The 17,447-nt window shown below is 51.1% G+C and overlaps 1 protein-coding gene across 1 annotated transcript in view; it reads right to left on the bottom strand.

The window, feature by feature from the left end:
- Positions 1-15,662, bottom strand: part of LOC131205499 (AF4/FMR2 family member lilli) — a 57,218-nt gene extending 41,556 nt beyond the window's left edge. Inside the window, exons 1-2 of the mRNA XM_058197618.1 lie at positions 15,429-15,662; positions 15,198-15,362 (exon numbers count right to left, since the gene is read on the bottom strand). Coding sequence (XP_058053601.1) covers positions 15,198-15,362; positions 15,429-15,662 — 399 coding nt within the window. The remainder of the gene's footprint in view (positions 1-15,197; positions 15,363-15,428) is intronic.
- Between the last annotated feature and the right edge of the window lie 1,785 nt (positions 15,663-17,447).

Here is a 17,447-nt window from a genome sequence, read left to right as displayed (position 1 = left end):
GTGCCTGTGTCCCAAAGGGGCGCCCATCAGCTGTTCTGTTGTTGTTGTCGTCTGTTTGTTTCGATGATAATTTTATCTTCCTTTGCCTTCTGCTTTCAGTGCTGTTGTTTTGTGTGTTGTTTTGTTGTTTGCATTCTTCCGTTTCCCTTTGAGCACTTGACTCATCTTTTCAGACTTCTTTTCAGACTCGATATTCTCGATGATCCATTTTCCCCGTTGCGGAATGGGAGTGATTTGCTGCGAACCCTGGACACCGCGTTTTCTTCTTCTTCTTCTTTTGCGTGTTGATGGGTTTTTGCTGCTAAAAATGCAATTAACATCGCATTTTGCATTTCGCTCCCGGGGCCCTTTGGCGCGTTCGGAAACTTTGCCATTTGGGGTTGTGGGGGGCGGGGAGGCGTGTGCCCGAGGGGGTGACCAGGGAAATTAAAAATTTTCCATTTTCCAAACGCCCGGCCCCAGCAGCAGCGGCAGTGGGCGGTGGCGGCAGAATGGCGCATTCATTTCTTTATCTTTATTTTTTGCTTTTGCATATATTTTTTTCTACTTTCTTTTTCCAGTATTTTATTTGCCCGCGCTGCCTCCTCTCCCGCCCACTTCTGTCCAGCCCGGCCCGGCCACCAGAGAGGGGGCGTTTGTTTGGCGGAGAGTTTTTCATCGATCGATGATTTTTTTCCCGGCGCGCGGCCAACCCACCCAATCCAACCCGAGCCCCGGGCAGCGCACAGAAAGGGCTTCAATTTCAACTTTATATCCTTGGTCCCGGGCCACCGCCTCACCCGCCCATCGCCGGGGTTCCCGCGGCCATCGGGTGGCGCGCAAAACAAAAAATCCTTCCACCAAACGGCGCGACACGCAGAAAGCGGAGGGAAGCCGACCCGCGCGCGGGCTGGTACATGGGTTGGAAAAAATGTTAATTACTATAGGAAAGGATAGGATACAAAAAATAGTGTGGTCCTCCCCGGTTCCACATTTTAACCGAAAACTTTTTTTAACCCCGCGCGCGCCACCCGCTTCTGACGGGTCCTGCGCGCCGCACCTCGACTGCCCCCGACGGGACATTCCGTTCGCCGATTGGCCGACCGCCGAGCCCGCGAGGCAGCGAGGAGCTGTGTGGCAGTGGCGGCGGCAGCATGGTATACATATTTCATGCCATCCCTGCCGACCGACACCCTCCTCCGCCCCCCGGTGGTGGGTGGGTGGTGGCCGTACATAACACAGCCCAGCATCCACAGCAGCGGCCAGCCAGCCAGCCAGTCAGCCAGTGTCCAGTTCAGGAGAAGAGAGCTCGAAATGAGAAAAATGTCCCAAGAAATGAAGCGGATCCCCGGAAGCCGGGATGGCCGGCTGCGGGTGTGCTGGGACGCGGTGCGGGGTTGGGTCGGAAAAATTTTCACCAACCTGCGCGCGCCCCACTCGGCGGCGGCATCGTCCCCTTGGCCACACGCTTCAAAAGGGTCACTCTCTCGAAGGCTCGAGCGAAAAAAAAACCCTCGAAGATCCGAACCCCCGCCTCACCCTCGCCGGTTGTGTCCCGCCCCGGGGGGGTGGTGGAGTCTTTTAATAACGAGAGGCGAGCCCGGGAACCCGGGTCCGGGCCCGGCCCTGGGCCCGGGGAGAAGGACGAAGAAACTCTAACCAAGTTTTAGAGAGCGGAAGAAAAAAGTTGGGAATTAAAAAAGAAATAATACTTGCAATAAGAATGTGCCAGAGTGTATGTGTGGGAGGGAGGGAGAGACAGTGTGTGCGAGTGAAGAAGAAGATAAAGGCGGAGACAGTGGCGCGCCCGGAAGGACACCGGCCACCGGGCACGGGGGTTGCTGATTGCGCGGGGGCTACGCGGACGTGCGCGCGACAGAGAGCAAAGGAACATTCCGAACCCGGGACACACATACAGACACACGGTCTCGCTCTCTCTCTCCCACTCTCTGTGTCTGTCTCGCTCTTCAGGAGATATTAGATTTTTATTTTCTTAGGAACAGGAGGAAAAAAATCCCGGCCCCCGAATGGCGACGCGCGTCCGGTTTGCTCCTTTGGCACCATTTTTTTCTCCGGCCTCGGGATCCGAGAGGCCCCGGGGGTCCCGGAGGAGCGGGTCCTTCCGTCTCGCTCGCTCTCGATGCTGGGGCTTCAGTGTGGGATTTTAGATAAATAATCAATACAATGACGCCCTTTTTCTTGATTTGCGCGCGTTCGCACAACCACACACACACAGAGAGACATCGAGCGGGGTGGCAGAAGACTTTGGAGCGCTTGCTGTCCTCGGTCCCCCCGCCCAACCACCTCCCCCCCCGTTGGGTCTATTATGCTGCTGGATGTGCGCATCCGTCTTCGCTTCATTATCCGGAAGCGTCGGCTCCTTTGCATAGAGCCCCAGAGCCTCGCTTCTTCGGGTACTACTTCGAGAGATCCTGAGGGTGTCCTTCTGCTTCTGCAGACCGCCCATCCGCCCGGCCCGGGAAATAATACATAAACACACCTTTTATCATTAGTCAAACGCGAAGCAGCAGCAAAAATGGCGAAATGTGTGACCACCGGCAGCGTGGCACTGGGGGTCCTGGCAGCCCCACGAGAGGAGGCTGAGAGAAAAAGTGCTGCTGCTGCTGCTGCTGCTGCTAATCACAAACACCCGGCGTGATCGGAGTGCGGAAGGAACCACACAACCGAGGTTGGGACGAAGGCGGCCCGTGCGACATAAGAAAGGTTTATGTGCTTCCTTGGGGTGCCCACTTTTTTCCGGGGCCAACCATCTCTCTCGCTCTCTCGCTCGGACGGGGGCGATCCGGTGGCGATCAGTTTTGTGACAAAAACACACGGCACGGCCATCCCACCAGATCTGGGGGGCAAAATCGGGAAAAATCGCCAGCAAACACCCCCCGAGAGAGCGCGGGCGAAAGAGAGAGAGACAGAGAGACAGAGAGCCAGCGCCAGGGACACGGACACGGTAAAGGAGTAAAGTAAGAAACGGGGACTGCCCTGCCCAGGAGCAACATGGGCTGGCCATCGTCCAGTCCGGGCAAGGACGAGACATTGGCGACATCCGTGTCTGTTTGCCACCGCGTTTTATCTATTGCCGCCGTCGTCGTTCCACCCACCGCCGGTTCCAGGTGATGGAAGAGCATGTATGTGTGCGTCCTTACAACACAACAGGAACACCCCGAGAGAAGCTCGGGGCCGATCCTCTTCATAATCGATGGAGTTTTTCACATCAATTTTCATCCCTGAGTTTGAATTATCGACTCCCGGGAGGAACTGGAGTGCACCATCGGTTGTTGTTGGTTAACAACACGCTGTTGTTTGCGTAACCCCACGGATAAAGTGCCACTATGGAGATTGTATTGATTTGAACATTTTTACAATGTCGGAGGTTCAATTTGATGCAGATCGGTCGATCAGTCGGTCTTCTTTTAGATGATGATTTTCGATTGGTCATATTAAAGCGACGCAGCTCAAAGGCATGCGTCTAAAGTTCTAGAAAACACGATTTGGACCACCGATCCTGTGGTCCTGAGTGTGTGGACATCATGACTCTTCTTTAATGAAAGCATTGTCCGTCGATAGCTACTACTTTCTCCCATCTTTCAGGTAATTCCTGGATTCCGTGTCGATAGAACTTTTTATCTTTATCAGCGATCAGTCTCTTCTTTCAATTCTTGTTTCCCCAATTCAACCCATAAGACATTTTTCTGCTCATTCCCACGGCACTCAGGCGATGGAAAAAAGTGTCAACTCCTAATATTTCTGCAAGTTCTTTTTGCATCTGACATGCATCCCGATCGAACAATGCTGCCAATTCTTCATCATCAACCTTTTGTGACTGTTCAGGTCGCTCTTGGTCTTGCAAGCCAAAATCATCAATTTTAAACCGCGCAAACATCTGACACGTTCTCCCAGTAAGAAGACGTTCACCATAAACTTCCATTACAATACGATGACCTTCGGTAGCAGTTTTCTTCATATTGATGTAAGGAAAAAGTACTCCCTGCGAAAACACTTTATCAGGAACAAAACTCGACATTTTTAGATGATTATAAAACTAGTTACATTTTAACCCAAAAAACAACCTATGACATTTATTGAACAATCAAAATCAGAACCAAACAAAAATAGACCAACAAGAGAACCCAGGAAGAACCACATCAATAACCAAGAGGCAAAGCTTAAACATTCGACAATTGAAAGAAAGTCAATTAGTTAAAGTTAAGTAGGTAAGTTAAAAAACCTTTGTCTGCCCGAACATTCTTTTCGCTTTCATCTTATAAAAGCCCGATCGAGATGAAAAACACCGAAATTGACCAACTCCTGCTTGACACTTTACGTGAATCAAGAGCGGGCAATCGGGGCTTCCCATTGTGTTGTTTTCTTTCAGGAGGCTTCCCATTGTGTTTCCTTTTTGTTTTGGAAACGAAGAAAGGGGTCAGAAAAAACAACAAGGATCGAAATCCGTTGCTAGGCTGTAGTTTATAATCCTACCAGCTTACATAAGCGCACGCCTGCGCGAACAGCACTGGCCAACGATATGAGGTACATATTTTCAACGCAAGGAGATCCATTACTGTTTGTAGTATAACCTGCTCGGAATGGCAACGTTCAATTCAATTAACAGTTTCCTAAAGTACGATCCCAATATGTGACTTGACAGCTTAAAAATGGAAATCATAAAACCTCAGCCCAAAGCAGCAGCACCTTCTTTGCCACCTAGAAGTCCAAGAAGAAGCCTGCGCACGGATTCGCACCTCGCCGCCACTCTCTGGGAATCTAATGGTCTAAACGCGAAGCAACGAATCTCCAGCACCACGCACACAAACACCAGCGACGACTGCCAATGAACCACCCAAATCACACGACGAGCCCACCGCACATTCGGCAGCAAAAGTTTATTGAACCGGAAGACGCCAACGGCCCCCGAGGGTTATTAGGCCCCGCGAGGTTGCCGTAGAAGTAGCGAAAACCCGCTCAGGCGATTGCGCCACGGCGCCAATGGACGGGGGGGGGATGGGGGACGATCATTAATGGCTCTCGGCAGCGAGGCTCTCGGGTTTGGAATGATCGCGAAAATGCGAATCCCGGGCTTTCGATGACCCCTGCCGTCCCGTCCGGTCAAACTCTGACCCCAGAGTCCAAGACAGGGTGTGACGGGTCGGCAGTTGAAGGATTAGCCAGCATCTGAACCAGAATGGACCGATCGGAGTCTAAAATCGATCATAAAAAATGGTCAATACTGAAAGTGACTGCTGTCTACTATCGATCGCAATTTGAGTTCAATATTAGCCACTAAAAGAATATGCCACCGTGGCCAAAAAATAACAGGAACCAGTGTTGAAAAAACAATTCTTGGTTCAAATTTCTTGTGGTGTCTTTGTACCCCTTTTCGTGATCATTTCGTGACTACTGGTTATTCGCTTAACTGAAGAGACTCCTCAACTTTTACAGTCAATACGAGGGCTGTTCAAAAATTTTTGCGACATTTCAATTTTCCCAGGTTACGAACATCCGATTTTCGAATTTTTTGTGGTGTTAGGTTGCTACAAATATTAGTGACTTATGGTGAAAAGTTCGGCCATTTTGAGTAACTAGTCAATTATTGACAACTATTTTGCTTGGACAAGTTTTGGCTCATCGTCGATTTTTCTCTATTCCAAAAAATGGATGGCAGAGAATCATGATCAAATTTTGTCTGAAAAACGACATTAAAAGCGCGGACGCATTAGAAATGTTGACTGTTGCCGAGAAGATGTGAACGACTAAGAGCCAAGTTCGGTCGAATGTAAAGGTTTTGCGTTTCAGTTTTTTTTCGTTTGCTGGGGTGTGGTGCATCATGAGTTGTTGCCAGAAGATAGAACGGTCAATAACTAATATTACCTGCAACGTTATGCGCAATTTACGCGAGACAATCCGCCACAAACACCCGGCTTTGTGGGAAACCGAAAATTGACTGTCGCACCCTTGCTCACGCATCGTTGTTTCGGCGCGATTTTATGATCAACACAACACTCTAATGATGTCCAATGATGCCGTTCTAGAGAATACGGTAATTCTCTAGAACGGCCCCCCTGTGGCTTTCTTTTGTTGCGGAAACTGAAAAGACCCATGAAGGAACAACGCTACTCTACGATTTAGGAGATAAAGACCGCATCGACGATGAGGCAAATCTTGTCCAAGCAAACCGGCTGTAAAAAATTTACTAATTATTCAAAGCCGGCCGAACTTTTCACCATAAGTCACTGACATGTGTAGCAACCCAACACCATAAACAAAAATCGCGGAAATCGGATATACACAGCCCGCGGAAATTCAAATGTCGCAAAAAATTTTAAACAACCTTCGTAGTCGAATTTGTTGAAGACTATTCCTGAAAGGAACTTTTCGATCCATTTCGAAAATTAAAACAAATGTTTACATCGATGTATTGCATAGAATAGGGATTATGTTAATGGTAATAACATACAATTCGTAGAATAATAGAGTATTTTTCGAGTTCCCGATATGTTGTGGCCACAGCAGTAATAGACAATTTTTAACACCGATTTAAAATATCCCATTTCTCGCGAATTGATTAAAAGACATTGTTTGTAAATGGTAAGCGGTTTAAAAAAAATGTGAAGAACTTCTCTATTGCTAAAATAAACGATGCCGGTTAGTAACTGCAATCAACTTTCGCAATTATGGTTCAAAAACAATGTAAATCGGAAGTAAAATAAACTAAACATAAACGATACGAACGAATAACATAAACGAAAGAAATTAAGAAAATTGAATGGAAATCAGGAAAGCAAAACAAACACTCTTTAAATGAAGGAAAGTAGAACAAAACGCACTTAGATAGATAGCTAAAGCAATTACAAGCACGTAGCGACCAAACAGATAATGCGAGGAAACGATCATCGATCCTCATTCGCTCGCGTTCGGCGAACCCGTCAGTGTCGCTCACAGATCCTTCCGCTAGCAAACTCGACTCCCAGCTGCTGGCCGGCCGGCCAGCCCCCCTCCGCACAGCCCAGCAACCAAGAATGAATTACAATCGGCCCAGCGGCGACCAAGTGATAAAGACGTGAGGTACCAGCAACAACGCAGCATTACGCACGCTGCCGCCGGCATCGGAGTCGAGAGTTCCGGCGGACGTGAAGCGTCATCGGCCACCGCTGTCAACACGCGTCCGCTTTGTGCGCGAATTCACGAGCCTCGCGCGAGAGAGAGCGAGAGCCCATTTCCGTTCCCGCCGTTCATTGCCCGCCGCCGCCGCCGTTTGCCAAAACTCTGGCCACACGACCAGCCGACCGACCGAAGACGTGTCTTTCGTATGCTACCGTGTGTGCACGTCCTCCTGGCGGCCACCACAACTTCGCGAAACGCCGGGCGCGCGAAGAACTGGTCCCCGCGGACGCAGGAGACGAGGTAAGGCCAGTCCACACAACAACTGCCGTCTGTGGCCGCGTGGCGTGGAACGAGCATAGCAAAGAGTAGCGACCGTTGATGGCTTTGAATATTTAGACCTTGAACCTTGCCGGCAACGCAACAACCTCGCGCGCGGCCGCTGCTGCTGTGCGTCAGCCGGGTGGTTCCGGGCACGCCATAGCTTCGGTTGCGTGTATGCGTGTGTATCTCCGACCGGCGGATAGTTTTATTTATTGTTTGTCCTCTTCTTCGCCGGCCGTAAGTGAATGTTGGTGGCGTTGCTGCTCGCGCGAGAGACCTTGGGTCTCTTGCGATTGCGGCGGCTGCGTTCCCAGATGTGTTCCCTGGGAAGGCCTCCCGTGGGACTGTTGCACTGTCTATGTTGACGAAGTGGAGAGTTGGCCGTTGCCGAAAAGGATTCCGATCCAAACCACCCCGATGGTCCAATTGTGAAGGGAGCTAAGTTTTCAAATGGTGCGAACACTTTCGATGTGGGAATTAAATTTAAACACTTTTACCAATGACAGGGTTTGTGACCAGAGACAATAAAAATAAACACTTACTGCTCCAAGAACCAATAGCCGTTGGGCCTCCCCCGATCGATCCACTGTATTTTGTCGGTTACGCCGCGTTTATGGGACAAGTGATTTATGTTGTATGCAGCGTGTTGTCAGCGATCGGCAGCACACCTTCAGGCGATGGCTTTACCCCTATCGGCATGTTTCTTTAAGCACCGATCCTGTGCACAGGCACAAGGCAACGGGCGATTACGTTTATTACGGTTTTACGATTATGTGACCTCCTTAGGGCGTTTCGTTGCCCGCGTTGCACACTTGCTGCTGCAGCTTTCGTCAGCACCGAGAACGTGTAGGGGCAGCGAAAAGAAATAAGGCAAGCAAAACAAAATCTTTCGACGACGAGCAGAAGCTGTCGGCGATGGTCCCGCGAAAAGATTGAAAATGTATGCTCCTCTTGTGGCCGGGTTTTCTATCCTTCCCCCACAGCGTTTCGCGGTCGCAGATGTGACTCACTGTGTGTGCATTTATGGTGGCAGCCACGCCACCGTTCGCGCCACGGCTCTTGTTCCGTTTTCGCTCTGCGCTTTCTTGAGGTCTGTGTTGTGCCCGCGGAAGAGCAGCATTATCGCAAGATCCTTTTCCATGCTTGGTTTTATCGATTTGTCTACCACCGGCTACCGGTCGCTACACGTCGAGAGGTTCATTCATAACATTAAATTCGCCGCCCCAGAAGAAGCGCTTCGAGCGAGAGCGAAAGTATGGAAACGTCGTCGTCGTGAAGTGCAGCGCGTGGTTCTACCGGAACCATGCTTCATCTGATGGCACAATGGATGGATGATGTTCCAATTCTTCGTATGTGCCCCACAAAAAAAATCAACAAGAAATTAACTAAAAATAAAACTTTTACTTCGCCCAAAATTCCCTCCTCGTTGTGGTGAGAGTTTTACGCTTGAAAGCACCTCAAAACTTCAAACGGAACGTTGTCTCTACAACCCCCAAAAAAGTCGGCTCCGTGCTTTGCAACACAAATCGAGCCGGAATTGGGCGAAATCGGTTGATTTCTGGCCGACCCCTTTCTCGGGTGTAAGTCAAATATTGTTTTATGGCACCGGTCGACCGTGGCCCCCAGGGTGAACCCTGGGCACCAGCAATTGGAACATAACCAACCTACCTGCCTGCCTGGCTCAGCTGCAGCGGGTCGGGCAAGTGGAAAACACCTGCGCCGCTGATTGGCTGATCGGGGATCGGATCGAAAGATGAGGTGGCTTTCGAAGAAGGCACGGCAGCGGCAACCTGGCCACCGTCGTACCATATGCTCGGCGGCGGCGGCCACCGACATCGACCAGAGCTCCGGTACCTGTCTCCTTCACGGCCGACCTACCGATGTTGCGGATGGGTGTGTGTGCGTGTATTGGCCAGCTCAACTCAACCACGGCACTCGATTGCACTTTTCGTGCCGCTTTCTACACACAGACACACAGACAGTTCTACGCACTAGTCGGGAAAAGTCTGGACCCCGTTGTTCAGGTGTACCCGAGCGAAGCCAGAAATGGGAAGAAGCTCGCGAGAAGAGGCCCCTTCTTACCTGCGGTCCGGTCAAGCCCAACATACACGGTAGCCCGGACTCTTAGAGCACACGCTGGAGACGGACCAGAAAGCCAGCCAGGCAGCAGCCAAGCTTGACAAGTGCAGGCGGACACATCACGAGCCCCAGCAAACCTACTCCTATCTGTCTGTTTCGCTCTTTCGCCCGCCCGACCTCATCAAGAGTCCCCCCCAGCCAGCCAGAGTTGGAGACAACGCACCTTCGCCCACAGAACATCTTAGGTTCCAAAAATTCTTCATTTTCGATGTGACCGCTGTTGACCAAAACCTCAGGCTGATGTCTGTACCTGGGAAGCCCTCGCGGAAGGACCGTTTAAAATCCGTCCCCGACCGCCATCAATGGCTGGGTGTGCTGGGTTTTGCTACCTGGACACGATCCCCTGGGCCTTGAAGTCCAGACAGGTCAGGAAGCCATCTATAGCATTTTTTTAAGGTCCGGTTGTGTGTGCCTTTTTGTGTCTGGCGTGTCGCGAAACACGGGGGTTTGCACGAAACGTGAACAACACTGCGGGACACGCGATGAAGGAACGAAAGTGTTGCTCCAAACTTGAGAAAAAAAAGCTCCAAAAGACGCTGAAGACCGAAACGTGATCGAGCTGGCAAGACCGGCCAGCAGGAGCCAAATGAGAAAGAGAGAGGGCAAGAGACGGAATCACAGATTCTCAAGGGGCACGGGAGGTGCGCAGCGACAAGCTGCTGCTGACGATTCTCGACGCGCACACATACATTGAGCAGGGTTTCGGGACTACGGCAACCGGTGGCGGACTGGTGGTTGGGGGTTCCCAAAAGTTTTATGCTGGGTTTGATCACGTTCGGCGCGTCCCGGCGCACAAGATCGCCATTTTGAATTCGACAATCACGCTCGAGCTTATGGGTTGAGTTATTATTGTGGGGTCTTAGTGGGAGCTACTACATTATGATGGCAGTTGTTTTATTATTATTTACCTTGCACGATGTACGATTGGGTTTTGCAGTAAGACGTCACCGGGAACTAGCTTTCTTTACGATTGGTTCAGAGAGGGGGCCTTCACCGGCACCGGATCACACACCACACGACGGAGGAGCACAATAGTTTTCGCTTCTCGCACCTGCCAGGCCGCCAGGTGGCACACTCACAAACACCTTGACGCGATCGTGCCTGCCGTACGGGGCGGCTCTACACGAACACACGGAAGGGCTGGCCAAAAAATCCGGCCACCGATCGGGGAGCGAGATCACCAGAGAGAGAGAGAGTCCCTCTTTCGCGATCAGCACGCACCGGCACACGCGTAGTGAGGATTTGCACAGGCTCCGGAAGTCCGCGGTGCACTTGACAGATGACGTTCCACAAACTCTGCACTCGACGCAAACTCTGGAGACTTTCGAACCCGGACACCCTTAGTTCTCGATCCTCAACACATCTTACCTGACCAAAGTCGGCGCGACGCGAGCTAAAGCCTAGTCCCAGCCCAGCCTAACCTAACTTAACTTTGTGTCTGGAACTCCAAAAAACAGTTCAACCCAAGATGGGACCCCCGCAAAAAATGAGTCACATGACCAGCGATGCTGTGATGTGAAATCTTTCAATTGATGCCAACATCGAGAGTATCTCAGGACGGCGGTTGCCCTATATTCTTATCGGAATCGATGAAGCAGCAGCAAAATATTCTACTTGGAAGCAAGGACTTCGATTCCTGTTGGATCGAAACAAACCCGTGGAATCAATTCACAGACACACTGGCTATCCCTCTCTCTTTTTCCTTTCTCTGGAGTGCGAATTGGCGAAATGAATTGATTGCGAGAACCTGATCGTCGCCGGACGCCGGGAACGGAGCCTCTACTGTGAAACGTGGTCAAACGTACAATGCACCAGCGGGCCACCGTAGACGCGGCCCGACGAAGACTTTCGAGCAGCTCGCATCATCCGCGGGCATTCCGATTCGAGCAGCTGCCCGGTCGAGTAGCGGCAACCGGCAATCGTCGTGCGTTATCAAGTCCAGCGCAGCCACCAAGTCCATTATGCCACATTTCGCTACATTTCTTCATCTCTCTGGCAGCAGCGGAAGTGCAGCGAATTCGATGAATGGAATGCCACCGGTGGTGAGTGAAAGAGATAGAGTCACAAAGAGCGAGAGCGAGAGCGGCCCATGATGCACCTTCCCCGCCGAGTAGGGGAAGTAATCCTACACAAACACACGTACACGTGTGCAGCATCTCGCTGGTCGCCATGTGAGCTTTTCGACGAAACCACGAGCGAGCGTGACCACAATGGTGAGAGAGAGAGAGAGGGAGCGTGCGCATCCAACCGCAACATGCACACACACATGTGCAACACACTCCGCTCAATCACCATCAGTCAGTCAACCGGGCGACTGCTCGAACGCATTTCGAGCAGGAGACGTCTCCCCGGACAGCAGGACTTGACGCGATCAAGAAACCTTATTTACCACCACATAATGTGCGAGAATTTTTCTTGTCTTCCGATTTTTATTCTCTCCCGTTTTCTCTCCCTCGTCTAGCTGACTGCGATGATGATAATGCATCGGTATGCTGCTGACTGTCTGCGGCGCCCCGATTGCTTTGATCAAATAAATAACGACGCACAACACGCGCTAGCGGGTTAGCACCAGCTATGCGCCGGTTGACTGGAGCCGGTGCCAACACTCTGCTCGGGCGGTGGCTGAAGTGTGAGTCAAGTGCAGCACAACAATTAAAGAAGTGGACGATAACAAAAAAAAACCAACGGCGAGGGTGATAGAAGATAGAAAGCCCCCTCGTGCCCCATTGTGCCCCGTCGAGCTGCGCTCCATTGGTTTTCTTCGTGGCAAATCGCCCAGCGAGTGTAATGAGGAACCCCCCAGTCCAGGGGAGACGAGCCCGCCTATTTGCGACATCGGTTATCGATAGCAGCTCCTGGAATGGACCAGGACCAGGATCCCGGGGATTCGACCTGGATTCACTCCCCCAGCAGCAGCAGCAGCAGTGATTGATCAGACGCCTGAAATCGGCGTCGGCGTGTGGGTTAATCATTAGTTATCTGTCTGTCATTAGTCACTATAGGGACTGGTCGCAGAAAAATTACAACATTATGGAAGGATTTGCAGCATAAGAGAAGCGGCCTGGAGATTCGAAGAAACATCTGCTCTACGGGACCAACCGCGCTGCTGCTGCGTATATAGTACGCGAGGCGGCGTGTCGCGAATCAACAACCACACAAACACAACAACGCATGGTGGGGCCCCGAGACCCCAGGAGTCTCACATACACAGGCGCGCGTGGCACTAGAAACCGCATGGAGCTGAAGATTTGTTGTTGCGTCGAAGCCCGATCGACGTTCGTGTCTTCCGGGCGCAAACAACGCGGCGAACCGGGCGGGGGGTTTGTGAGTGGAGTTTGTTATTCTGACCGTCGTCGGATATTTTGGCCGATTTTATTCGTTATGGCATGCGGGAACCCCTGACTTGTGCCACTCGGCGTTGCTGGATGTCAATGACACCTTCATTATACCGCTGCACGGCGGACGCCACCCGCCGGGTGTGTCCGGAGACAGCAGACGTAGTACGAATTTTTAATGGGCGAATAGAACTTTGGAAGCGAGAATTTGCGGTGGGCAGATTTATGGGACAACGCAACGCGGCCGATCCTGTTCCTGCCACCACACACCTGCGCTGCTGGATTCGGGTAATTCTTGTTGAGGCCAGCAACAGGGAATGGACTACGCTGAGCCTTTTAAAAATTCGAGGCCTTGGTCCACAAAGATACTGTTACCGTGTAAAGGCTCCAAATAGAGCACTTTTCGTTATCGTACTATTAAAATAATTTTAATTTCGACCAGTTCTCTCCATTCCTCACGTCCAGTAATGCACCTCCGGATCGAGAAGTGGGCTGTTGTTACACATGAAAAGCGGTGCGAATTGGGTGCCCCGCGTTCCGCTTGCCCTCCCAGGTCATGTCTTTTCGGGTGGGGGGGTAGAGCCCGATTTGCTAGCCTCCCCTCGATGGCCATCCTGCTCCCGGGCAGCACCCAATGGCAGCAGCACCCAAACCGGTGGCAGCTATTGGCTGCGAAATCATATATAATGTCCGGGGCTCGAGTATTTATTTATTCATTTTCCGTCCGACTTTTTTGTGTGCCTTTTTTTCACCGTTCACTGGCTGCATTCACAACACCGTGCCGTCCGTCGTGCAGCTTTTTTACACACCGTGCACGGATGATGGGATATATTGGTATTCTTTTTGCTATTTTCAATGCAAATACTCTGTAAATAAAAGATTAAAAAAGCTCACGCCAGCGCCAGCATAAATGGGAACTCCAATGAAAAGCGAAACGAGAGAAAAAAAAACACCCAACATTAACTAGACCAGAAGTGGTGTTGTGATGGAGGGCGTATGTACGCGGCCGATGGGAAAAAAAGAAACCAGAGCGCGTCAAGTACATAACAATGGCGAATTAAAAATCCAGTGGTCACCCGCCGCCCCCCCTTGGGTGCCACCATCGTGGGCCGTGCCGTGGAACAGAGACGGCAAGAGCGTGGCCCCCCGGAAAGGGACGAAAGAGCGCGCATTTGCCTGCGCGCGAGAAATAGCCGGCGGCCGGCGTCGGTGTATGGGTGCGCGGGTCGATAAAAATTATACAAACGAGGGGAAAAAAGAATTCGAGAGAACGGAATAAAAAAAAATGCGAGCTACTCGAACCTTAACTCAATGAGGCGCATGGCGCCCGCCATCGGTGTGTGAGACACACGCTGCGGGCGGGTGGCCACCATCGAAGGACAATAATAATGCTTGGCCTGCCGAATATCTTGTAAAGCTAGCAGGAAACATTTTGATGTAAACAGGACGTTCCGACTCGAATGATAGATTGGTGTCGTAATGATCCATTTGGTAGTTATTTCCAATTAATTGACACATACGTTCGCATTCTTCGCAAGGATGCACGTGAAATGATTTCATCCGAAATCAAGACCGATGAAACTTTTCACGTTGCTTGAGACGATGGCCTGCAGCGCCACCTATCGAGCGCGCTGAAGCTAAGTTTCGAACCACCAACTCAAGCTCATCAAGGAAGTTTGTTGTGCCTCGAAAAGCTCGATCGCTTCTAGAGCGCTACACATGTTTCCACCAGGTGTTCCGTGGCCCCGAAAACAACAAGCACTGCGAGCGGGGCTCAACGCTGTTTGCCTACGTTTCGCAAGCACAACGGGTCTGTGGGATAAGGGAAGGGCCGTTCCGACACTCCGCACGGTTGAAGTACGAAAAGTGACTCTTTTTAATTTTATCCTGAAAGGACTGGATGTCAGGCGACTGATATCGAGGTCCTAGTCAGAACACCAAAGAAAGGGACCCCTGCTTGGCGCCCTCTCGCTCTCTAGCGCGGAGCAATGCTTCGCTGTTGCAATCGGAGCACGAAAATACAAGTTCCGCGCGTTGCTCTTTTGGCTTGCGGTGCATTCGCAAAGCACATTCATGAACGGTTTAATACGGGTCAATGAAATATTACGATCCGCCGTTTTCGCGCTGACTATTGTTTAATGACTGATTTTTAGTCCCACTCTCACTCAGTCTCGCTCTCACTTTCGCTTACGCCCCCGGAAGCTGGCGTAACTCTGGCCGACGTATGATTCGTCCCTAATGTTTGTTTAATCAATCTTTAGCAACAAGCAACAAGTGTCGCCCAAACGGCACACTCTAACCACTCACCTGCAGTTCCGCCTCCGACACGTCGATCTCGCCGCGATACACGAACTCTATGATGAACTGCAGATCGGAGAAACAGATGTCCGCCGGCAGGATGATCGTGGGATGTTTGCACGGGTTGTCGAGCAGTATTTTTTGAAAATACGCCGAACATGCAGACAAAACCACCTGTTGAGGGGAGAGTGATTCGGGTTAGAGCGACGGATCGAGGTGACACCAGGCGTTCGGTCGTACCTTGTGCGCCTTCAGTGAATTATATTCACAGGCCAGCGTCACGTCGACGAACGACTGCGACTCGAGCAGCTCGTGAAACACGGACGTCATGTTCGACTGATAGTTGTTCCATCTTAAACTAAAATACTGATGCGAAGAACGGCCCGCCTTCGCGTACGGAGAGGTCGCCGGGTAAGTGGCCGACGGGAGGTGCGTTGCCGTGGGGCCCGCGTTGGACGTCGCTTTGGTATCCATGATTTTCGGTACGTTGTCTCGGCACTTGCTCGTTACTACTCGGCTTACGCGTTACGTTTTGGTTTCCGTTTCCGATTAGCTATGCAATCCTTGCTTAAGTAGTTCCTTAACAGACTGGTCGTCTTTCTATACGGGGGGTGGGGCGGGGGTGTTGACTAATGATTTGACTAACTGATTGAATGGCTTCGATTGACTAAAATGGTAATCCACATCCACACAGGCGGGGTGTGGTGACTTTGGAGCAGACTCCAGCGTGTGTTGCGCGACTAATAATTTGCAGAGCGTCTGGAACGAGAAATGATTAAGAAACATTAGCCGAGGTTCAATGGAATCGCAAGTTCAAAAGTACGAAATGCCATTTCGCATAAACGGAAGCCACGGTTCCCCAAGAGTGTCAAGAGTATCTCATCCTTCACCGTCCATTACATTGACGTTGGAATTCCCTATTAGTGGAGCCAACCGTGGAGTTAGTCTCATCGTTTCGATAAATGAAGACGAAGTGTTTCGCTCGACCGGGCCCCTCGTTTTTCTCGACGGCGCCGGCACACTAAGGCAAACACAGCAATGAAATAGTAAACCGTAAAGTGTAACTAGCTCCGGCCGCGCGGCGCATAGGCCCGGCGAGGCCTTGAAGTGCCAATGCAAACACAGAGGGCCCTCGCGACTAGCGCTTAACCGACAACACGGTCCGGTGCGGCGCAGGAGTGCCCCGTCTTCTATTACTATTTGCCATCGGGAGGAGAAGCGCCTCACCGAGTGTTTCCCCAGTTTTTTTCTATCGCCTCCAGCAACCAAACTGCAACCAACACCAATGCAAATGTGTTGGGATGAGAGGGTGGCAAAAAAGGGAACAAACCCCAACCGGCCCACCTTGGGACGATCGTTGAACGAATGTTTTGCTTGTCGCCATGTCGGACGTCACACTGGCAGCAATAGAAAGTGCGCGGTTGTCACCGAAGATCTAAAAAAAAGGAGAAGATCAACTCCGCGCACGAATGTTGGTGTCGCAACGAGTCCGTGTGTGGTGTCTCTTTTCCTCGCGGAAACGAAAATCTAGAACAGCAGCATCACCCACTCGTAGCCACATTCCATTCGGGTTGGCCGCCGCCAACTCTCCATCGCTCCGGCCCGTGGCGGCGTATCTCGTCGCGATCTGTCTTTCACCGTAAACAACAAACCTCGAGAGAGCTCGATAATTCTCGCACGCACACAGACACACTCGCTGGCCATTCGCTCGAATGACAGCGAAAAAAAAAACAACAACCGTCGGCCATGCGGTGGCCGGCAAACGGAATGTGTTTTCCGCTATTCATTTTTAACCAAATTCATCGCTCTTCCTTTGCTTCCTTTTTTGCTGATCCTAGTTTTTGTTCCACCGAACGGGGTCGGTTCCGCTCACTCTCTCTCTCTCTCTCTGGGGGAGCGTGATGAAAAGCAAAAGGTTTGTTATCTTATCGGGATGGCGGCAAGTTCGGTATCGCTGACGCCTTTGTTCTCTTTTTTCCTCTCGCTCCCGGGCAAGCCATCCTCACTCAGTGCGCGCTCTTTTCGTAAGGACACTTGTGCGATGGTCCCATTTCTAACATCCATTCCAAAAGTTCCTTACACGCGAACTCTCTTTCGTCCTTTTCATCTCTCATGGTGATTCCTTTGGTGTCCCCTTTTCGGAAAGAGAGCCAACGCATTCTCTACGCCAATTCTTGTTTAATTTTTTGGTCTCAATTTATGAAAAACCAAAAACAATAAAACCCCGCGCTCATCGTGTGGAGATAAATTTTATCACCC

Source organism: Anopheles bellator, chromosome 1, assembly GCF_943735745.2.
Source record: "Anopheles bellator chromosome 1, idAnoBellAS_SP24_06.2, whole genome shotgun sequence".
Classification (NCBI taxonomy): Eukaryota; Metazoa; Arthropoda; class Insecta; order Diptera; family Culicidae; genus Anopheles; species Anopheles bellator.
This window is presented reverse-complemented; position numbering and strand designations above follow the sequence as displayed.